Here is a 22,332-nt window from a genome sequence, read left to right as displayed (position 1 = left end):
TTGTCAATGTAGTTATAGTTTTATAAAATTATCTGCTATTCTCTACTCCAAATCCACCAATACTGAACAAAAGCAAGGATTTATTTCATGTCCATCTCTTTCAAAAATTAAAATTAAACATGAAATATTAAAAATTATTTAATTCTTTCATTTTCCTTCAACCAAACACGATGTTAAAAAGGCTGTCAAAGTAAAGGAACCCTTTTTACTAGAATTGCTTCGTCTACTCAAGTAATAATTACTTATTTAATTTTTTGGTCATTTATACATATTAAAACAAAATTATGACAATTTAAAAAGATTACAAATAAATTTTGTTGTAGGTTATTTTCATGAAATTCTATTTTCATTTCGTAGAGTGAAAAATGAAAAATGGGTAAAAAAGAACGTTACAGCGTGAATAGGGTTTCCGTTAAACAAAACCCCAACGGCTACTTCCATATAAACACAACCATTACAGTTTTACTTTTATTTTACGCACTCACTCTCTCTCTCTCTCTCATAACATTCTTCTGATCAATCAAAATCTTCTTCTTCAAGCTTCCGATCACTCTGAACATTCTTCTGCGCAAATCAATCATCACAATTCGCAACACGCTTCAATTCATCTCCCTTATTATCATCACCACTGTTTTCTGCATTCGATTTTCGTTCTTTTACCGTTTAATTCTCTGAAATTTGATTAATCTTTTGTAGGTGATTTCTTTGATCATCTTCAACAATGGATTCGGGTTCGTGGAGTTCTTCTTCAAAGACCAAAATCAGAACGCCTTTCCCAGAACGCTTTCTCCACCGAAATAATTCTTCTCAGGATAACGTAAGCCCCTAATTTCTCATCTGTAGGGCTTTCTTAAATTTAGGCTTTCTCATTTTATTTTATCGATTCAGATACTCTCAATTTATGTTTTTTTTTTTGTCAACAATTTAGGGTTTTCTCTAATATCTCAATTTAGGGTTTTAGTGTTTCACAATTTCTTTTCCGTTCGATTTTTACCTTATCTATTCAGAATTTATTACTTTAGGGTTTTCTTGAAAACATTTCTCATTTTAGGGTTTTCCCTTTGATTTAATTTTACCGATTCAGAATTTCTCAATTCAGGATTTTTTTTAAACATCTCTGACTTTTAGGTTTTTTTTTGGTACAAATTTTAGGGTTTTCTTTAATTGCTTAATTTTGGGTTTTCTCATAATTATTTTCCGTTTGATTTTATTATATGGATTCAGAATTGCTCAATTCAGGGTTTTGTTTTTTTGAAACAGTTGGATAGGTTCATACCAAACCGATCAGCGATGGATTTTGATTACGCTCACTACATGATGATGGAGGGTTGTAGAAAAGGAAAAGAGAATCCAGCGTTGATGTCACCATCTCGTTCAGCCTACCAGAAGCGACTCGCTGAAGCATGCAACATGCATGACAGAACCAGAATCTTGGCCTTCAAGAACAAGCCTCCAACACCAGTCGAGCTCTTCCCTAAGGAACTTCTGTCCCCTCCACCTCTATCCAAATCCGCTAAGCCTAAACGATGCATTCCTCAGGTTATTTCTTTCAAGTTCTTGTTTGTTTATGTAATCATCATGTAATCAATGATTTAATTCTTTCCATTCTTTCAATTTTGATTTTCATGTTTTGAATGTGTTTGTGAAAATGATTTTTTTGCAGACTTCTGAGAGGACCTTGGACGCACCTGATATCTTAGATGACTTTTACTTGAATTTGCTAGACTGGGGTAGCAGCAATGTTGTCAGTATTGCCCTTGAAAATACCGTTTATCTTTGGAATGCTTCAGATTCCTCCACTTCAGAGCTTGTCACTGTAGATGATGATGATGGTCCTGTCACAAGCGTTAGCTGGGCCCCCGATGGTCGCCATTTAGCCATTGGGTTGAACAACTCCCATGTCCAGCTCTGGGATACCACTGCTTGTAAACAGGTAAATATCATAATAATGTTCAGGCCTTGTTGTTTATGGTGCTGTATGTGTTGTTTATTTATCATACGAAAGATGCAAATTCACTCTGGCATGCACATGGGGAATAATGTACTCGTCGTCTTTTAAATTACGCTTAATAGTATGTCCTACTATATTAGAGCATAGGAGAACAGTACAAACAGTACCATAAGAAAAGTATACAAATATTGTCCTAATTTTTTTAACCATTCTCTGTATTGTTTCATAATTCAAACTTGAAAATTTCCTCAATTCTCATGTTTTGTATGGTTTTATTTTGGTGACTGAAGCTAAGGGCAATGAAGGGTGGACACAGAGCAAGAGTGGGTTCATTGGCTTGGAACAACCATATTCTGACAACAGGAGGAATGGATGGTAAAGTTGTAAACAATGATGTTAGAGTGAGATCTCACATCGTTGAAACATACATGGGACACAACCAGGAGGTTTGTGGGCTCAAGTGGTCACCCTCAGGACAACAATTGGCAAGTGGTGGAAACGATAATGTTGTTCACATATGGGATAGATCCGTGGTTTCTTCAAATTCACCTACCCGATGGCTTCACAGGTTTGAGGAACACATAGCTGCTGTGAAGGCACTGGCTTGGTGTCCCTTTCAGGGTAATCTACTGGCTTCTGGTGGAGGTGGAGGTGATCATTGCATTAAGCTGTGGAACACACACACTGGTGCGAGATTGAATTCTGTTGACACTGGATCGCAAGTATGTGCTCTGCTATGGAACCAGAACGAGCGTGAGCTACTTAGCTCACATGGTTTCACCGAGAACCAGCTTACCCTTTGGAAGTATCCTTCTATGGTGAAAATGGCAGATCTCAATGGTCACACTTCGAGGGTGCTGTATATGGCGCAGAGTCCAGATGGGTGTACAGTGGCATCTGCGGCTGCAGATGAAACTCTTAGATTTTGGAATGTCTTTGGGAGCCCAGCAGAAGCATGCAAAGCCGCAGCGCCAAAGACATATAATGAGCCCTTTGCTAATTTCACCCGTATTCGTTGAAGATGATGACTTGTGTTACTCATGCAAACCTGAGCCGCAACATCTTAGTATTTTTTTTGAGGTTGCAATATCTTGAAGATAGTCCTATACTCTTAGTTTTGTACTAAAAAAAGATTGTTAGTTTAATTTTTTTATGGTATCCCCCGTTCTAGTTTTTGTAGGTGTATATAGATTCAGTCCTATTCTTTTTTACGGGAAAGATACACATTTATACAGACCTATTTTTATAGAAAGCAAATGTATACACACATAACTTCAAAATTAATGGACATGATAGGATTTTTTATTTTCACATTGATTTTTTATCTTACTGTTTTTATTGTTTTGGGAAGGGCCCCAGGTTCGCAAGTCGGCTTGTTGTATGAGTCAAGTGCATGGATTTAGATTCTCTGCTTTTGAAGTCTTCACATTTATCTGTCTTTAGGTTAGTTGTGATGCATTCATGATAATGTTCGTTTACTGTGTCTTTTTACTGTAAAAGGAATCACAATTAGCAATGAATGGACGTTCAGGGACTTCTCACAAGCAGTAAGGAGTGATGACAGTTATTTGTTTGGGTAAAAGTTGTGACTTTTTTATTCTTCTGTCATGTCAGGTGAGTAAAACTACGGGGACAACAAGTCAACAATCCATCAGCCATCTAGTGGACTCTTTCACAAATTTGACAAGTTGATCCTATTGGGAAAAGGGAACTTGCTTTACTAGCGGTTAAGCATGTTCCCACTACGGCAGTTAACTGGCATCTGATATGAGCTGGAGATTGTCAAAGAAGACATATTCTTTTGGTTTAGAAATCCAAGAAGTCAATGACATGATTCTCTTGAGCCACAAGTTATCCATTTTGGAAGATATCAAAGAGATTAGAATTGATCAGTTTTCAACAAATAGGTTTTCCCCACCTACACTTTTGTGTCTCTTGTGCATGTGCTCTTGATTGTTTGTGACTTTGTGTCTGATTTCATCTTGGTTTTGGTGCTAGCTTAATGTCAAGGAGTCTTTACGACAAGTTTAATGTCAAACAAAGGATGGGGAGTATAGCAGTCAACCGGGTATGCACACAAGCTTTCTTTAACTTCACCATCGCCTTTGTCCGGTCTTCATCGGTTCTCTTACCTTGGATGGGAACGCTTGGTTTACATTGAGGGATCTAAAAATTGCAATAAACGAGTTTTCAAAAGACAGTATTATTGGTGAAGGAGAATATTTAGAAGCTACTAAATAATCAGTGAGTATTGGAAATGTATTTAATTGTATTGCAGGATTTATTTATTTTATCCAGTTCTAAAGCTTTTCACCGTTCACTGATCTAAGCTTTTATTCAGGATTTATTTATTTGAAAATGGAAAAAAAAATCCTAGATTCTTATATGTAGAATTTATGAAATGTATAGAGGTACTTGCATGGAAATAAACTGACTAGCTTCATCCTTCTGGAGCCTCGGGAATAGGACAAAGCTCCACTATGTAAGATCCTTAAGCTATAATAGGTTACCCCTCAATTCTTAAATAGTTAATGACCATTTCAATTTGAATTTCACAAAAATTTGGCTAGATAGATAGATAGAGTCTTTTGAGTCACTCCAAATCACTACCCTCCATTTTATTTTAATCTAATGGTCCTTATTGATTCATCCAGCGTGTGTACTCTCATTCCCTTGTTGCAGTGCTTGGAAAAAAAATACAGTGTTAGGTCTTCTTCAATTATCGGTAAACATGAACAAATTGCACTACCACAGCCTTTAATTCTTCGTTTCACATGGTGCTATTTTATGTCATTGAATTCTACATTCTAAATGGTTTTGCCAAAAGCTTTAAACTTTGACGAAATTGAAATAAGAATTTTGATCCATAAAATCCAATGACTTTTCTCTGCAATTGTTTAGCATTTCTTTTAGAATTCAGTAATTTCATTCTGTAATTCAGTAGTATAGAATTCTCAGGTTTTATTTATTGTACCAAAATGTTGGTTGAAGAGGTGAGGTGATTGTGGAAGATCTGAAAATAACTTTTCGATACAACTGAAATTACTACTGAATTGAATTGCTTCATGCATTTTATTTTTGTAAGAAAAAAACCTTGTTCTTTAAATATGGTGTGGGAGGAAGAAGACCTATCACCGACGACAAGGAAATAATAGAGCAGAATGTGACATGAATTAACAATTAATCAGGACATCAAATTAAAATAAAATGGAGGGTAGTTATTTGGAGTAACTCAAAAAGTTGCTCCTGGAGTCAATATATCCCTCATAAAATGTGCGTGTCTGTGTGTTTGGAATCAGCAAAGAGGTAATCCTCACCTACATTTTTGTGTCTCTTAGTGCACGTGCTCTTGATTCTGTGACTTTGTGTCTAATTTCAACATAATTTCATCTTGTTTTTGGCCATTTCATTGAGTTGACATAGCTTGAGAGCTTTTGCAACCACTATGTTGAAATTTGTTGTATCTTAACAAATATATTGATTGCTGCAAATGTTGTCTATTTCTAGGTAAATTTGCACACTACTGAGTATTGGTTAGTATAATCTTGATTCTTGATCCTTAAAATTCCCCGTTAATTTCAGTTTGCAGCTATGGCTACATGGGATGCTCAGGTTAAAATTCTTCTTGGAACAACTAATTAAAGAGTACGATCATTTAGTTCATGTCCCTGATTTGTTTTGGTAGAAATTAAAAACTTTTGTTCTTGATTCATGATTATATTGCATGCTGGTTTTTTCGCTCGAGGAAATTGAGCCAAAATGTGTCCATCAAGATATTAAGTCAACTAATGTTCTAATTGATGATGACAATGCAAAAATTTCTGACATTGAACTAGCCAAGTCTTGGTGCCGGAAAAAGTCACATTACAACTCGAGTGATGGGTGCTTTTGAGTAAGCTCTATGCTACAGATTTAGGACTTGTTTGTTTCATTATTTTAATGAAATTTTCTTATGTTGTTCTTTCTTCAATTGGCCAGGAGCAATAAATCAATGACCAATTTTTGTTGTATTTTTTGCTGCAAAATGAGAATTGGAATAGTTTATTCTCTTAGATTAATTTAATTTAATCTAATCGTTAATGGTATTTTATACAATTGTCAATTGCTATCATTTCACCATAACATGGCAAATTGTGTTCTCCTTTTAATGATTGTTGTGTTTTTCAGATATGTGGCTCCTGAAAATGCCAATTCGAGCTTACTAAACAAGAATAGTGATGTTTATAGCTTTTGGTGTATTGCTCCGCAGAGCAATTACTAGAAGAGATCCTGTGGATTATAACCGCTCAGCAGCCGAGGTGTGTCATTAGTAACCTACTTGTAAAGAGATTATTGAAGACTTTGATGCACATGTTGTTATGCATATTGTTATTGTTAGTAGATATCTTGCATTTTGAATGTGGAGAATAGGATACATTAAAAATTCCCCTGAAGTAAGTAATTTGCAACTATAGTTATTTCCATAGCACTCTTGTCTGTTATATTTTGGATTGTGCAGACTCTCATGACTTATCATTTGGGTTATTTGCTGATACATATCTTGCATTTTTGTGGGTAAACTTGGTCGACTGAGTAAGTTAATGGTAGGTAATAGGTACACCAAAGAGGTGGTGGACTCAAACATTGAGACCATCAACAAGTTCCTTCCCTTAAAACGAGCTCATTTGACTGCTTTGAGATGCGTTGATCCAAATTCTGAAAAAAGACCAAAAATGAATCATGTGATCCATGCTTGAATTGGAAAAATATAAGATACCTAGAGAGGTTTGGCTTCTCATTCTTTTTGATAAAATCGTCTGTTTCTAACATTTCACAGCAATTGATTTTTTTTAAATGAAATTCCATCTGGTTCATTGCACCTTACTTTAAAATTCTCGTCTGAAGAAATTGTAATTGAAATATATATTCTAATTATTACTACAAGGCAACTTTTTTCATTTTAACACCTGCAAGTTGATCTATTTCTCAAATGAAGTGTATGATGTTTCAGGACCGAAGACGCAAAAGTAATTCCAGAAGTGGTAGCACCTCTTCGCATTAAGCATCAAGTATGCTTGTGAGGCCAAACACATTTCTCCTTGGTCATTCACAACCCATTTGATAAAGGTTGCGAACTTGCAACTACTGCAACGTTTGATTGCCCAAACTTTTTCATCCTTGATTTTTTTTTAGCTGTTAAATTTCTTATACGTTTGAAATATATTCTGTCCAATTTTGTCTATGTTTTCAAATAGCAACAACAATGTCATTATATGCATTAAATGAACAATTAGCTAATTTGAATTTCTTTTATATGATTTGAAGGTTGGTACTTTGCGCCCTTTGTTTGTTCATTTCGAATAGGCGGAGTCAATGTTGTTATTTTTGGGAATGCTACTTTACACAGTTGCTCTTTGATCAGTAGTTCCATCCATATTATAGTCCGTTTTCTTGAAATGTCGATGAAATACCGTAATCCGCTTTCATTTCTATAAAATTTATTAAAACTACTGTGAATTTATTTGTAAGCATATGAAATATTTGATAATAAATTATACTAAATTGTACGCAGGGAAATAGTTCAATTGTTTTGAAAATGTTCATAATTGTAAAATGAACATTTAATTTGAAATAAATGTTGTTCAAAAGAATGAGCTGCCAAAAATCACTGGAGAGTAGAAAGTGCTAAGACAGCTTGACCCCCGGACAAAGGCCACCGGGTAGAATTAAAGTCGCTTGAACTGACACTGTTGTTTTTGCTACTAAACACAAATTCCCTCTCATGTTCTTCCATTATTCATTCTTGTCAGCTCGTTCTAATAGGGATTGTCATAAATGTACTGTAAATTGCACATGACTCTTCTGGTCCTAAAACTTACAGATTGGTTTTGAATAAACGCACCTGTTGAATGATACGGTGAAGTTCTTGGATTGGCGAAACGACAAATTTCATGCTTTCATATTTTTACTTGTTTTATTTTCTAGAGACTGATGACTCATTATTTTTTACTAAACAATTATCTACTTATGTAAACAAACGAAGCAATGAGAAAACAAGAGTTGTAAACTACCCTTAAGGTATATTGTGAAAATATGATTTTTTTTTTTTTTTAATTGTATTTTCAACCGAACCGATCCAAACCGAATAGTTTGGTTTGGTTTCTTTTTTGTAAAATAAACCGAGTTGATGAAGATTTCATTGGTTCGGACATGTTTTTTTATACCAAAAATTGATCCAAACAAAAACGTTAGATTCCTAATGCCGCCTTTAAGATTAAACAATCCATCTTTATTTGTATGAGAGTCCTATTGTACTATAGGATCCGTTCTTAAATACACCTCCAATATGACACTCAAACTAATATTGAAATCAATCAATTATGGTACTATGATCACTCTACTAAGGTATTACGACCACTCAAACATCGTGTTACCGTCTTTCTAACCTCTACCTTCTTAAAAACATCAAAGGAGAATACACTCTTAAGGTCATTCTTAATTTCGAAGGGACATTGCATCTCAAAAGGGATTATGATCTTAAAAATACTCTTTATTCTATCTCAAAAGGGATTATGATCATAAAAGTACGCTTTATTCCAAAGGAATATAAATTGTTGAATGAACTATGCTCTTAAAATCATTCTTAATTCCGAATGGACATTATTTCGACACTCTTGATTTCGAAGGGACAGAAATAGGAATAAAAGAACATCATGTTAACACAAACCAAAGGGGGAAGAGAAGAAAAAGTATTGATAACTCAAAAACCTTTTTTGGTATATGGAATGAAATATGTGAGCTATGTATTTAAAGAGAAAATCCACAACTATTCTATTCTATAAGAAACTTTGAGAACAAGTAACTCACATATTATATCTAATACCAAATGTATCATATTGAGTACCAAAATATATTTGATTGAGTGCTAAAATATTTCAAATCAAGTATCAAAATATTTTAGATTGAGTACTAAAATATTTCAGATCAAATACCATAATATTTTAGATTGCGAACCAAAATATTTCGGATTGTGTTCCAAAATATTTAGAAGAATATTTGATACGTACGCATGCGCGAACACACACAAATATATATTGTTGTTAAGAAGAATTTAGCTGTGTGCATTCAGAAGAATTTTTTTTTATTGTTGTTTTCTACAGATTGATTGTTTTTGAATAAACACACATGCAATCTTTATTTCATTTCATTTCCATAAGATTGTTTCATATTTGCAATTCTTGTATTTGTTAAACGATAAGGTGAAGTTGTTGGATTGGGGAAATGACAAAATTTATACTTTCATACTTTTGGAAGTTTTAATTATCTAATGACTCATGATTTTTTAATTTTTACTAAACAATGTTCTACTTAATGTAGAGAGAAAAAAAAGACAATGTTGTTGTACTCCTCTCTGTTACAAAGCAAGTTCCCTTACAAAGAAGTAGACAATCAAAACATGTAGCAAAATCAAAGGGCATTAGAAAGTTCCTGTTAATAGTGAAAAAGAACTCATCAAAGTTGTTGCAAATAAATATGCGTCAGTTTATGTCCCATTTCACCTATAAAATACCTAGTGTTGGGGAAGACAAACTCAAAGAATGTTCCCCATTTCCAGCACAAGCTCACATAAACCCAATGCTGAAACTAGCAAAGCTTCTTCATTTCAAAGGTGGTTTTCATGTCACCTTTGTTCACACGGAATACAATCACAAACGTGAAACATAACCAACATGCTATTATTGTGGTTGGTTATGGTGTTGCACATGATAGTATCAAGTATTGGTGAGTAAAGAAATCACGGGGTAGTGAATGGGGTGAGACCCTTAGAGAAGCACAAGTGTCCCGAGCGCACACACTTGTTAGCAAGACCTCTGTTATTTTTACTACCTTCGGTGGTGGCATCTTAAAAAGTTACACTAATTGATCGATTATGAGTCGATTTGATCGATAATTCCCAAGGAAAATATAAACTTTATATTTGGTAGAATCAATTTGATTGATAATTATTGCTTTGAGGGTAGAGTCTGGCCAAAGTTTTTAATGTCACTCACCGCAAGATGATCCATAAACTCCATAAGCATGTCTCCTAATCTCTTCACATGATGACAATAGCAATATCATGCCCATCAACTTCAATTTAATTAAAAATAAAGGGGTTAATTATTTAAAAGGATAAAAGAATAACAAAAGATAACAAAATGAATATTGCGTAAAAGACAAATGATCTATGGATGGTCTTAATTTACCCATTTTAGCCAATTATGGATAGATTCAAAATAGCAAAAACTATATAAGGTTTGTTTTTTCCTTCTGATTTGGCATCAATTAGATTTTTCATGATTAAAATAGATAACAAACAATCAAATAGATTCTTGTGTTGTGAATATGGTCCCTTCCTCTTCCCATATAAATCACCAATTACCAACAATCACTAGATACTCGGTCATTCTTTTCCGTCTTATTCTTTCATCATATCATTTTCTTGCATATGCAAAATGATTCTTCCTCTCTTTAAGTCTTCCAAATCTCACCTACCCATTCCCATGTTTTTTTCTTGGATGACACGTAATGTTTACATTCATATATCCATATAACACAATTCAAATTCTGATAGCCCATTTAACAAATTGGAAAAATATGGAGAATTCAATAAGATTTGGGGTGATGGCTGTTTTTGCTGTATCCGGAAGCATGGTTTTATTGGCACATCAAGTTCATAAACGTATACTATCTAATTTCATGAAGAAATTTGAGTTTGAAATATATCCACACGGCCAAAAAAAGTTACACGGTATTATTTTCATTCTATTATTTGTTCACTTGAATTATGAATTTCTTATAGTTATATGACATAGTGTTTTAATTTGTTTTTGCAAGGGAATGATAAACATCAAGCAAAGAAAAAGGTGCGGTTTTCAAAACAAGTGACGGAACCTCTAATGGAGAAGAACAAGAGTAACAATAATAATCATAGAAATGCGACAAAGGCACAAAGGGTGAAGGCTGAACAAATTTTGGTCAGGAAGAATGCTGAGAAATGTGGGTGTGGGCCCAAATTAGAGGAAACTATGCCTCCTAATAGGGCAGTTTTATATAGGGGTATTATGAAATATCAGAATAAGACTCCTCGTGGGAAATTTCGTTTTTGATTTCTTTTTTTAAAAAATAGAGACTATGGTTCATGTGAATATGTTTTCAAGATTTGTTGTATATTGCAAATAACGTAGTAAAAATTATTTTTGTACTTCCCATAAGGAGTTGTAAAGAGAGTTAAGAAATCACTTATCCTTCTTACCTCTAATGCACTTGTTTAGTATGTTGTGAGTTTGTTTGTTGTAATGTGTGTATTTTATTTTTGGGTATGTTATCTGTAATATGTTTGTGTTTACTCTTAAAGGAGAAGGACAATGTTGTTGTTTTTTTACTCTTAAACAAACACACACTTAACTAAATTATCAACACTAATAAATCTCCCGGCTTTAGAAATCACACAACTTAACCAAAAACATATTAAAGTGTGGGATATTATTCGAAATTAAATGGTTTCCAGAAGAATTTGATCCATATGGAGTGTGTATATTTTCATTTTATATATGATTATACTTTAACTATCTAAACAAAATCAATTATTCCTTCAAAAACATAAACAAACAAAAATTATTCATTCCTTCAAAACCAAAAACAAACAAAAATTATTCATATTCAATGAGTTTTCTAGGAGGCAAGTTAATGCAGAAATCCATGAATTAGCCTTATGAGTTGGAGTTGATGCTAAATTGTATCTTTCATACAATTTTTTAGATAAGTATGCTTTAGTAAAAAAAAAACAATATATCATTCCTTCAAAAATAAAAGTAACAACTCGTTAAGATCATAGTTTTAAACATCCGATTTTTTATCCAAATTTTCCATTTCATAATCAACAACCAGGATTCAATTTCAACGTGAAACAATTTTTAGTCATACTTTATTTACCTTGAGTTTAAACTTTAAATTATTTGAAGATCTTCTCTTAAGAACCTAAGGGTTAACACAAAAACCAACGAAATAGCTACGACATAGTTTTATTTAGGCTGAAGTGCACTTTTCGTCCACTAAGTTTTAAAATGTTGCGATTTTGGCCTCCTATTAAAAAAATGAAATCTTTGCCCTCTATTTTTAGGGAAATACGCTCTTTTGACTCTCTAACTTCATGAAAATATGCTCTTTTAACCCTCTATCTTTAGGAAAATAAACTCTTCTGACCCTTTATCTTTACAAAAAGTTTCAATTTTGACACCCTGTTTTGAGACACGTGGCGTCTTCTCAGCAGCTTTGTAACGTTTTGTAAAATGAAGGAGTAAAATTTTCATTTTTTAATAAGGGGTTAAAATCGCAACATTTTAAAACTTAAAAGACGAAAAATACACTTTAGCCTTTTATTTATTTAAAAAAAGTTGAATTGAATTAATCTAAAGCAGCCAAGATTTAGATTTCACCAACTTTTCCACCCACTTCTCCATCCACCAAACACTCTCCCCCTCTGACTCTTCTTCTCATACAAATTCCCAATAACTTCTTTGCATTGGGCTTTTTTCTCCCTTCACATATGCAATTATCGTATACGGTAAAAAAGACAAATAACAATGTGTTTATAATTTTTATAAATACTTGACTAGTACTTGTTTGATAAACATTAATTTAACCCTAACATTTATAATTGAAGTTAACCATGTTTTCGATCCTTATAAAATTGAGATCTTCTAAGAAGATGAAATCATTGAGCAACATCTATAAGCAATGAAGTGTTTTTACTTTAAGGTTCCTTTCCTCCCAAATCGTTGTTACCTTACAAAGCAATTAAGTATTAACTAGGGATTCAATTTCTCCTATTTTACGTTGGATTCATCCAACGATATATATTAAGTGAGTATTGTCGTTTATTTTTTATTTTTTTGGTGTGGACTGTGTATCTTCACCACAATTGAATAGACTAATCCATCGAACGGTTAGAATTGCAATGTGTAACAAAGCTCACTCACAAAATATTTGATTGGTGTTAGATTTGAACCATGACTTCCGATTAAGTTGCAAGAGTTTGAGTCAATAAAAGGGTGCATGCAAGGTTTCCTCTTCCTTGCATTGAGTTTTTTCTTTTCCTTCTTGTCTTCATAATCACAAGTCTCTGCAGTCCAGGTTCATATTCAAATTACCTTCAAAATCTTTCTAACATGGCCACCAACATGTTATATAACAACACCACGTGTGGAATCTCTTTCCCTCACCAATCTCTCCACGTCTCTTTCTGCTCAAACCTTTCCACCTTCCCTCACAAGACCGTAAAATATGTTGTTGGGGTGGACCAGAACAGAAGAGGAAGAATAACTGTGAAGTCAAAAACCGTTTCTGATAATGATGATTTAGAAGTTGATATTTCATTGAGTCCACGTGTCAATGCTGTGAAACCTTCAAGGACTGTGGCTATAACCGATCAAGCAACCGCTCTTGTTCAAGCTGGCGTTCCAGTTATTCTCTTGGCGGCTGGTGAGCCTGATTTTGATTCACCTGCTGTCATAGCTCAGGTCTTTCCCCTTTACATTCTCATTTTCAATTCCTCAAATTCTGTCTTTTTTTTTTAACAATCATCAATGAATCTTCTTTGCTAGTATTTTACATGTATACAATTTTTATATTAAAATTTTCTTAACTTATTTAGGTTGTATCGTTGTAACTTAAATTTCAAACCTTTCTCGTATCACTTATTCGTGTCGTATCGCACCCGTACTATGTACTCGGCTTCATAAGTTTTTTTTTCTTCTAAAATGATGATATAAGTTTTGTTTGGATTGACTTATTTACTAGCATAACCACTTTTAAGTCTGCTTAGCTTATGGAAACAAGATGAGTCTTTGAGTTGTTTTTAGCTTATGTCCATTAACTCTAGAGCATAGCTTATTGTGAAAACACCTTATTGCTTATACTAAAACGATTTGACTTCATGTTATCTTTTTTTTTTTTTTTTTTTTTGAACCATTTGTTTTATCATAATCGTTTATACACGAGCACTTATATGAAATATGCTTTTGTTAATAAGTGTTTCGTTAAGTTGTTTATTGGAGCATGGACCAAGTGTTATACCTTGTATGGTAATATAGGCTGGGATTAATGCAATACATGAAGGACAAACAAGGTACACCCCTAATGCGGGAACTTTAGAATTGCGCCAAGCAATTTGTCATAAACTAAAAGGTTAGTTTGATTCTATTATATGGTTTCATTTCGACCGATTAATGAGATGTTGATTTTGACAATATGCCAAAATTGATTGATTTTACAGAGGAGAATGAAATTGCTTATACTCCTGATCAGGTTATTGTTAGTAATGGAGCCAAGCAGAGTATTGCTCAAGCAATGCTTGCAGTTTGCTCCCCAGGAGATGAGGTGAGTAAAGGGGTTAACTTCATTATACTTATTATATATATTTTATTTTCTCTTTTTCTAATTATGACATCTTTGATCTATGATACCAATATTTCAGGTCATTATTCCAGCTCCATTCTATGTTAGTTACCCAGAAATGGCAAGGATGGCTGATGCAACACCCGTTATCCTTCCAACGTCGATATCTGATAATTTCCTTTTAGATCCCAAACTTCTTGAATCCATAATTACTGAAAGGTCAAGAGTGCTTATTCTTTGTTCGCCGTCTAACCCGACAGGATCTGTCTATCCAAAGAAATTACTTGAAGAGATAGCCCATATTGTAGCAAAGCACCCAAGGCTTTTGGTAAAGCTATACTTCTTTGATGGGATCACAAGGGCTTCAATGTGTTCATCTTTAAATGTAGTTCCACTTAAAATCTTAAAAGTTGTTTTGTGCAGGTTATCTCTGATGAAATTTATGAACACATAATTTATGCACCAGCAACACACACTAGCTTTGCATCTTTACCGGGGATGTGGGGTAAAACTCTAACCGTGAATGGATTTTCTAAGGTTAGTCCATATGTCATTTTCTCTTTCTGTTATAGATAAATATCAAGTGATTCTTATCTGTTAATCAATGTTATGTTGCATCTCCTAGTATGGTTATAAATTATGAAATAAACTTGGATGATCCTAAGGCTTCTAATTTTTTTACTGCAGCCCTTTGCAATGACTGGTTGGCGGCTTGGTTATATTGCAGGCCCGAAACATTTTATTTCAGCATGTGGAAAGATTCAAAGTCAGGTATGCTGACTTGCAACATCTGTTAAGCCGTATTCTAAGCTTCATCTTATCTTGATTTCCTCTTGCTACAAGGCATGCAAAAGGTTCTTAGCCCTTTAAGTTTAACCATATTCGTTATTTGAGAGTGAACTTTAAGAAACTTCGGTGCATACATTTGGTTATTTTTGATATTATATTATGTGCAGTTTTTAGTAGCTGACATATCTTATTGAATTTAGTTTACTTCGGGGGCCAGTAGTATATCTCAGAAAGCTGCAGTTGCTGCATTAGGACTAGGCTATGCTGGTGGAGAGGTTGTTTCTACCATGGTGAAAGCATTTAGAGAACGAAGGAATTACTTGGTTAAAAGTTTTAGGGAAATCGATGGTGTTGAAATATCCGAACCACAGGTGTGAATCCGTCTAGTTTATTTGCCTATTCCTTTAATAATTATTCTCCATGTTTTGCTCTCTTCCGTTCGCTATTCTGTTCATAAATTTATGCTTTATTTCCGCTTGTAGGGAGCATTTTATTTATTCATTGATATCAGCTCCTATTATGGAAGAGAAGCTGAAGGTTTTGGCAAAATTGAGGATTCTGAGTCTCTCTGTCAATATTTGTTGCATAAAGGCCAGGTATGCTCATATAACGACATTCAAGATTATTGCGATATTTTATAAGCAGAATGTTCTTCAATTTGAATTGTCGATGCTACGTAGCTGTAACATTGTGTTTTGTCTGCAGGTCGCACTAGTGCCAGGGAGTGCATCTGGAGACGATACTTGCATTCGCATCTCTTATGCAGCATCACTTCCTACCCTACAGGCAGCTGTAGAGAGAATTAAGCAAGCACTTATCAATCTTACCTCAGCTGGACTTGTTTAGTTGTTAGTCTTGTTGTCATGTGTGTATTTTATTTTTGGGTTTGTTATGTGTAAAGTTTATTGTAAAAATAATTGGTTATGGCATAGAAAAACCACTGAAGACCAGTTTTACTGAGTGACACTTTATTAGAACTCGATGAAAATACTCAATCAAACACACTCGGTTAACCAAAGTTATTAACAGTATTAAATCTAGCTGCTATGCAGACCAAGTTAACCAAAAAAAAAAAAAAAAGGTAGAGGAAATTAGTTGAAAAGAAATGTTTCCAGTAGAATTGATTCTATGGTTTGTGAAATTGATTTTAAAAAGCAAAATAAAATAACTATTAAAATGAAGATAATTGGTTTATGATTGAAGCCATTTTTTTTTTAACAAAGCTATCTTTACTAGAATTCAATCATATTTCTAGTTTATATAGAGTAAATATATGACGTAGTATATATTTCTCTTTTAATAATGACTTTTCAACCTTGGGTTTAAATTTCTTAACAAACATCAAAGGGCCTTAAAAATGGTTCCGACTAAAACACCATGCAAAAGCAAATCAATAGCAGTAGAATGCTGCAAAGTATCATAAAATGATCAGCAATAGATTATCCAAATAATTGCACCTCTACCTTTGAACATAGGAGATATTAATATTAATGAATGTCTAGTTATGAGTGTTATCAGATCATCAATGGTGTTATCCTTTAAGGGGATTGAGTGTCCGTGGAAGAAATAAATAAAGGAGTTTAATGTCTAGTCAAAAGCTAAAGAGAGTTTTCGTGTTATTTTTATAAAAAAAAAAACTCAATTGAGGTGAATGTACTTTACCCTTTTGAATATGATTGTTTTTTAAAAGGGTATGATTGAATTAGGGAATGAAATTTTAGCTAATGGAAAATGATCTTCCAATTTCGGGGAGAATTTACAAAAACTCTGTTTCCATCAAGAATTGAATGGAGTTTTCGTGTATCTCGAAAGTCTCATATACTTATATGACGTCTAGACAATTGATTTTTTTTATTTTTTTTACATTGAAGTAACTTGAATTTATGTGTGTTTGCATATATACAAATGGAATTCGAAATTCATTTCAAAACACAAAAAAAACGTTAAAGTAATATATTTTTGACTTGGTTAAAACGTTAAAGTAATATATTTTTGACTTGGTTAAAACTTCAATCTAGTGATCATCTCGGCCTAAAACGAAACATATAAATGTAAGTGGTAGTGTGATAAATATAAATTCATGCGCATAAATGGACATTTCGTTTCATTTTTTTCTCCAAAAAGTAAAGGAGGGGAATGTATCTTCAAATATTGTTATCAACTTTTGCGTAAAAAATATAGGTAAATTCTTATTTATCCATCAATAAAAGATGGATAGTAAAAGATAAATAAATTATTTTGATTGGTATTAATCACCATGGATACCTCTATCCACCTTTTGTTAATGAGTAGTTGCCATTAAAAATATATCGTTATCAGTTTTAGTCAATAAAATTATTTTCAAGTGTTATGCACTTTGACAATTTTTTCAATATTTCAATCTTTTTAGGGAAATGCGGAGCATCAATCCTTCTACCTCTCGCATGCTACAATCTTAGCTACATACCCATATACTTGTCTGCCTGTTTAATATATATCAAAGATTTGATATTTTGTTTTCTCATCCATTTTTTTTACTAAACACGTTTTTTTTTTTTTTTTTTTACTAAACACAGTTATTGTATTAGTATTCATATCAATCCATATAAAAACTACAAATTGATTAGAATAAAAAAAACATGCGAACTGATTTAAAATTTGCACAATCACTAATTTTTATTAGATATTTTATATCTTTGTTAGTAAAAATAATTTGGATCGAACTTCATATTCTTGTTCTAAACCAAAATGAACTCAACTATATATATAAATTTTTCCTATAAAAAATGAAAACGATATATCATTGATATCAATTGGTTTAATTGTATGTTTGATCTCTTATGTTTATTTTAAGTTTTAAGATGATCTTTTATGTTTTAAAAGTTTCAAGTTGATCCAAAACATTATCTATCTTAAAATAAGTTAGTTTATTCCACCACGTGATATTGAGTTTAATAAAACAAATAAAAGTAAAAAATGTTTTTAAACTGATTTTGTAAATAAGTCAAATTCCAGAACCCATATTTTCAACTCAGATATTTAAACGATTAAGTGATGGAAGTTGCTAACTTATATAGATGTGATTAACGTTTTGGACCAACTTGAAACATTTAAAATATAAGAATCAACTTGAAACTTTTAAAACATAATGAATTAACTTAAAACTTGAAATAAACATAAGAGACCAAACATGTAATTAAGTCATATGAATCTATATATTCTTGTGAAAGTTATGATGTTGACGTGTCTTTCATGGTACTAATGCGACAAGTCCAAATAGATTTTTAGCTAAAAAACCTAAAATAAATTTTTATTTTAAAAATTTCAAATTAAAATGAAAGGTATCGGTGACTAAGAAACTTGGTGATGGATTGAAGAGAAAGAAAATCCATTGATGAAAACTCAAAGCTTGTATTATTTTCAGTTACACTTATAATGTTCAGAAGAGAATTATTGACTATTGTTTAAGGGTTCCCACATTGGATATAGTCTATATATTATGCATATTTTTCGCTTGGTTATTTAAATAATTCAGTAATCGAAGTAAAATCCACGTAATCGTACTTGTGGAGAGCCACGATATAAACAACCACAACTCGAAATTTCATCCAGGATTCAAGCAACGAAAAAAGATAGGCTAATAATCATTTTGGTGTTTGAATATTTGACGAGTAATTATAAATAATAGTCATTTAATATATTAAGTAAGTATATTAAATGAATAATATTATAATATTAATGGAACATTTTAATGACTATTTAGACTGACATAGTGTAGGATCAAATACTATTTTAAAATTTTGATATATCGACGAATTATTGTGACTATTTATTACATATTTAGGGACTAAAATGATCATTACTTAAAATAAAAAAAAAATAAAAAAATTGATTTTATGTTTTGAAATTATAGGACTTTTCACTTGTAGAATTCAGAATGTTAAGAAAGGCTCGACTCCATCGGTAAAGTTTCTATTTTCAACGAGTTACATTCATCATGTTATAATAAAAAATAAAAAATAAAAAAGCTACTTCGAGCGGCAAATTACAAAGTGAAAATATCACGAGCCTTATCCTGGTAACTGCAGTATCTCCCTTCCTTTTATCCAACGGTTCATGATTTGCACCAAGTGAGATCTGGTGGTAGCAATCAATTCGCGAGGCCTTCGTGAGCTTTTGTTTCGCTTGAAATAGCATTATATACGGGAAGGAGAAAAAATGTTCCATCCATTTTTAATGGATTTGGTTTAATGTTTTTGCACACAGATTAATGAAGAGAATAAAATAATCAAATATATCATATCAAATTTATTAAAATAGTCTTGCTAAATATATTTCATTTTTGTTAGCCCACCATAAGTCTCTCCCCATCCATCTGTTCTCCAACTTGTCAAAAAGAGGATATGTTCATTTTGGTCATTCAAACTCAAGTCACACTCAATACATAATATAGAGGAGAGATTACTAGAAAGAGTTGATTTTTTTTCGTGTGTAAACATCGTTATGTTGCTGGCTATGGCCGTTAGGGCAATTATTAATGAAGATAAAAGTAGTATTTTTGACTTTTCATTATTTTTCGATGCTATATTTCTATTTTTATATGATATTTTTGGTTATGTAAATGATATATATTTTTTTTAAAGACGTAAATGATATTTAAAGATGAACAAGTTTCTCTAAAAAATTAATTAATTCGGGGACCAAACCGGGACGCGTGGTAGACGTGGAATTGCAAAAGATAAGGACGTTATATTTGTTCATTTCTTTGACTCATTGTTTTATTTGTTGATAGGTTATCTCAAAGTCCACTTGTACATAACCCATTCTTTAATCTTTTCTGTTTCTTTCCCCTCTTTCATTTGAGTTCCCCCACGTAGTGATTTTCTAGTTAAAAAAATCTAAATGAATGAATGAATGATTAGGCTTTGGCTAATTACGTAAGTAAGAGAATAAAAATAAAAATTGAGTAATGCCCTTCACATCACACCAATTTTCCCAACTCAACAAAAAATACATAAAAATATCAAAAACCAAATTTCCTTCCACATCTCTTTAGCTTACTCTGTTGTCCCACATTTGTAGGACGCCACACCCTAATTCCTAAAATTAGTTTTCACCACCTCAAACCCTTTTTTTTCTTCCTTCTTTATAACACTTTTTCAACCTCAACACACCATTATTTTTCATCTTTCTTTCTTTGCCATGATTGAAGAACTCAAGTTTTTGCTCTAACATTCATCAAACAAGGGTGTGGATCCTTCATTTTTTTTTTTTAAAGATCCACACCCCATCATCCATTTCATCATTTTTCCTCAACCCAAGGAAACTTGTCCATTTTCAACGTTTCTCAAGAAAACCCAAGGAAATGTCAAACAAGATAGTTCTCCGGCAAACGGCGTCAATTACCCGGCGGCGACAACCTTTACTTGAAATCCAGTCATCAAAGAAGGGTTGTGCAGTTGGAGAAGTCGTCGGAGGCACGGCGGCGGAGTGTGTAGCGGTGTGCTGTTGTTGTCCATGTGGTTTAGCACATTTTCTTCTCTTAGCAGTTTACAAAATTCCGGCGGGTCTTTGCCGGAAAATGCTCCGAAAACGACGGCGTAGAAGGGTTATCAAAGATGGTTTGTTGCAACCTAAACGACGCAACTGTTATTGTGGTTGTTGTGATATAAACTACGTTAACGGTGTAATTCGTGTTTCTCCAATGTGTGTAAACGACGGTTCTTCAGATATAAAAAGACTTGAATATTCATCTGAAGATGATGATGCTATTGCTCTTGAGAAAGAGATGTGGGAGAGATTTTATAGTGCTGGGTTTTGGAGAAGTTTTTCAAGAAGAGAATCATCTCAATCTCAATCTCAATCTGAATCTCAATCTCCACAAATTCATGAATTGATTCAATCATCGTCACATTGAAAGTGAAATGAATAGTACTGAAACAAAGGACAAAAGAGTCAAGTCAACAGTATGCTACAGAACCTGAATTGATTGCTGTTTCTTTGTTTTTAGTAGAAATTTGCCAATGCAATGCAACTTGTTTTTATTACTATTGTTTTTGTTTTTTGGATTGTTACGTTACTGTTGAGAGGGCTGTGCATCCATGACCATGACTTGTTTTTTTATTTTTTTTGGTTTTCAATGTGTTAGCTTCTCCAATTCGATTGCTGTGTGTGTGTGTGTGTATTTACAAGAGATGTGACATTTTCTTTTAATTTTCTACGACTCTGTTTGTTCAATTCACTGCCATTTTGTGGTATAAGGCAATAAAAATGCAGTTTTATTGACTAATAAACTGTCTTTAACTTATCTACCCCCAAACCAGACCTAGGTTCCAATTTTAATTTGCTGTCCGTTCCGTTTTAACGATTAGATATATAATAAAATATTATTACGTTGTTTGATTGATTTACGTAGCCTTTTTTGTATAATTAGAGTAAGAGTTCATTGTGAATAGGCATGGCAATAAAATTCATATCCGCGGTTACCCGTCTGAACCAAACCCAATTTGATGGGTTTTCCCCGTTTTGACTGGGTTTGGGTATAAGTATGGGTTTTCCCCGATTTCAAAACATGGGTATGAGACGGGTAACGGGTATATAGGCACCCACCCTGAACCCATACCTATACTCGTCCCAAATGTAAAAAATTATTTTATGTTGATATGTCATGTTATTTTGTATGTTATTTTGTTTGATAATTGTCATATTAATAAAAACTACCATTGATATTTAAAAGATCAACTAAATCATTCCGTCTAACAAATTTTAAAGTGAGCATATTGTTGGATAATGTATTACAACGTTGCTCTTGGGGATGCAAAAAAACTTCTATTTTTTATTAAAAAAAATTATTCGATATGGGGATGGGGATGGAGTGGGGATACCCGAACCTGTCGGGGACGGGGATGAGATTCAATTTGTCATCCCGTTGAGTATGGGTAGGGTAACAGGTAAGTATATGAGAATCGGGTATGGGAACGGGGAAGGTAAAACCCGTCCCCACCTCGTCCCATTGCCATGCCTAATTGTGAAGGATGTTAAAATCGAAAATTTAAGTAAATTCGCTTATCCTTCAAAAAAAAAAAATTAAACTCGCTTTTGCCTAAACAAAATTTCTTGTAAATTTTACTTATATGACTTTTAAAGTACTTCCCCTATTTAACACAATGTTATATAGACACCCCTATTATGACACC

General features: G+C 33.0%; 4 protein-coding genes across 31 annotated transcripts; all 4 read left to right on the top strand.

Annotated features, from left to right (window-relative positions):
* Window positions 1–468: 468 nt before the first annotated feature.
* Window positions 469–7,414, top strand: LOC25499528 (cell division cycle 20.2, cofactor of APC complex). 28 transcript variants are annotated; one of them, XR_005642996.1, is made up of 15 exons: window positions 469–817; window positions 1,261–1,539; window positions 1,664–1,933; window positions 2,242–3,031; window positions 3,311–3,394; window positions 3,566–3,858; window positions 3,950–4,195; window positions 4,361–4,433; window positions 4,606–4,676; window positions 5,534–5,596; window positions 5,788–5,843; window positions 5,930–6,033; window positions 6,119–6,249; window positions 6,539–6,715; window positions 6,942–7,172. XR_005642996.1 is itself a non-coding variant. In XM_013594811.3 (4 exons), exons 1-4 carry the CDS (start codon window positions 722–724, stop codon window positions 2,968–2,970), a joined length of 1,374 nt encoding a protein of 457 aa, XP_013450265.1. In that variant the 5' UTR covers window positions 469–721; the 3' UTR covers window positions 2,971–3,262. The 28 variants fall into 28 exon arrangements, 1 of the variants encoding a protein (XP_013450265.1); XR_005642985.1 differs by lacking the exon at window positions 4,606–4,676 and adding an exon at window positions 7,256–7,414 and having other exon boundaries at window positions 5,534–5,843; window positions 6,942–7,057; XR_005642994.1 differs by lacking the exon at window positions 4,606–4,676 and having other exon boundaries at window positions 5,534–5,563.
* Window positions 7,415–10,326: 2,912 nt separating this feature from the next.
* On the top strand, window positions 10,327–11,268 carry LOC25499525 (uncharacterized). The gene is made up of 2 exons (XM_013594808.3): window positions 10,327–10,721; window positions 10,808–11,268. The coding sequence occupies exons 1-2, from the start codon at window positions 10,499–10,501 to the stop codon at window positions 11,077–11,079; spliced, it is 495 nt and encodes a 164-aa protein (XP_013450262.2). The 5' UTR covers window positions 10,327–10,498; the 3' UTR covers window positions 11,080–11,268.
* A 1,589-nt stretch (window positions 11,269–12,857) lies between these two features.
* LOC25499524 (bifunctional aspartate aminotransferase and glutamate/aspartate-prephenate aminotransferase) lies at window positions 12,858–16,152 on the top strand. Its single transcript, XM_013594807.3, has 9 exons — window positions 12,858–13,491; window positions 14,065–14,158; window positions 14,247–14,350; window positions 14,448–14,696; window positions 14,792–14,905; window positions 15,056–15,139; window positions 15,358–15,528; window positions 15,640–15,753; window positions 15,863–16,152. The coding sequence occupies exons 1-9, from the start codon at window positions 13,141–13,143 to the stop codon at window positions 16,001–16,003; spliced, it is 1,422 nt and encodes a 473-aa protein (XP_013450261.1). The 5' UTR covers window positions 12,858–13,140; the 3' UTR covers window positions 16,004–16,152.
* Window positions 16,153–20,501: 4,349 nt separating this feature from the next.
* On the top strand, window positions 20,502–21,053 carry LOC25499523 (uncharacterized). Its single transcript, XM_013594806.2, has one exon. It carries the CDS (start codon window positions 20,502–20,504, stop codon window positions 21,051–21,053), a length of 552 nt encoding a protein of 183 aa, XP_013450260.1.
* Window positions 21,054–22,332: the final 1,279 nt, after the last annotated feature.

The sequence above is a fragment of the Medicago truncatula genome, chromosome 7 (assembly GCF_003473485.1).
Source record: "Medicago truncatula cultivar Jemalong A17 chromosome 7, MtrunA17r5.0-ANR, whole genome shotgun sequence".
In the NCBI taxonomy this organism is placed as follows: Eukaryota; Viridiplantae; Streptophyta; class Magnoliopsida; order Fabales; family Fabaceae; genus Medicago; species Medicago truncatula.
The sequence above is the reverse complement of the archived record's forward strand: the minus strand, read 5'-3'. Positions and strand labels throughout refer to the sequence as shown.

Coding starts and splice junctions, on each gene's coding strand:
- LOC25499528 (XM_013594811.3), top strand. CDS start 722: ATGGATTCGGGTTCGTGGAGTTCTTCTTCAAAGACCAAAATCAGAACG. Junction 818..1,260: donor ATAATTCTTCTCAGGATAAC/GTAAGCCCCTAA, acceptor TTTTTGAAACAG/TTGGATAGGTTCATACCAAA. Junction 1,934..2,241: donor ATACCACTGCTTGTAAACAG/GTAAATATCATA, acceptor TGGTGACTGAAG/CTAAGGGCAATGAAGGGTGG.
- LOC25499525 (XM_013594808.3), top strand. CDS start 10,499: ATGTTTACATTCATATATCCATATAACACAATTCAAATTCTGATAGCC. Junction 10,722..10,807: donor CGGCCAAAAAAAGTTACACG/GTATTATTTTCA, acceptor TGTTTTTGCAAG/GGAATGATAAACATCAAGCA.
- LOC25499524 (XM_013594807.3), top strand. CDS start 13,141: ATGGCCACCAACATGTTATATAACAACACCACGTGTGGAATCTCTTTC. Junction 13,492..14,064: donor CACCTGCTGTCATAGCTCAG/GTCTTTCCCCTT, acceptor ATGGTAATATAG/GCTGGGATTAATGCAATACA. Junction 15,754..15,862: donor ATTTGTTGCATAAAGGCCAG/GTATGCTCATAT, acceptor TTTTGTCTGCAG/GTCGCACTAGTGCCAGGGAG.
- LOC25499523 (XM_013594806.2), top strand. CDS start 20,502: ATGTCAAACAAGATAGTTCTCCGGCAAACGGCGTCAATTACCCGGCGG.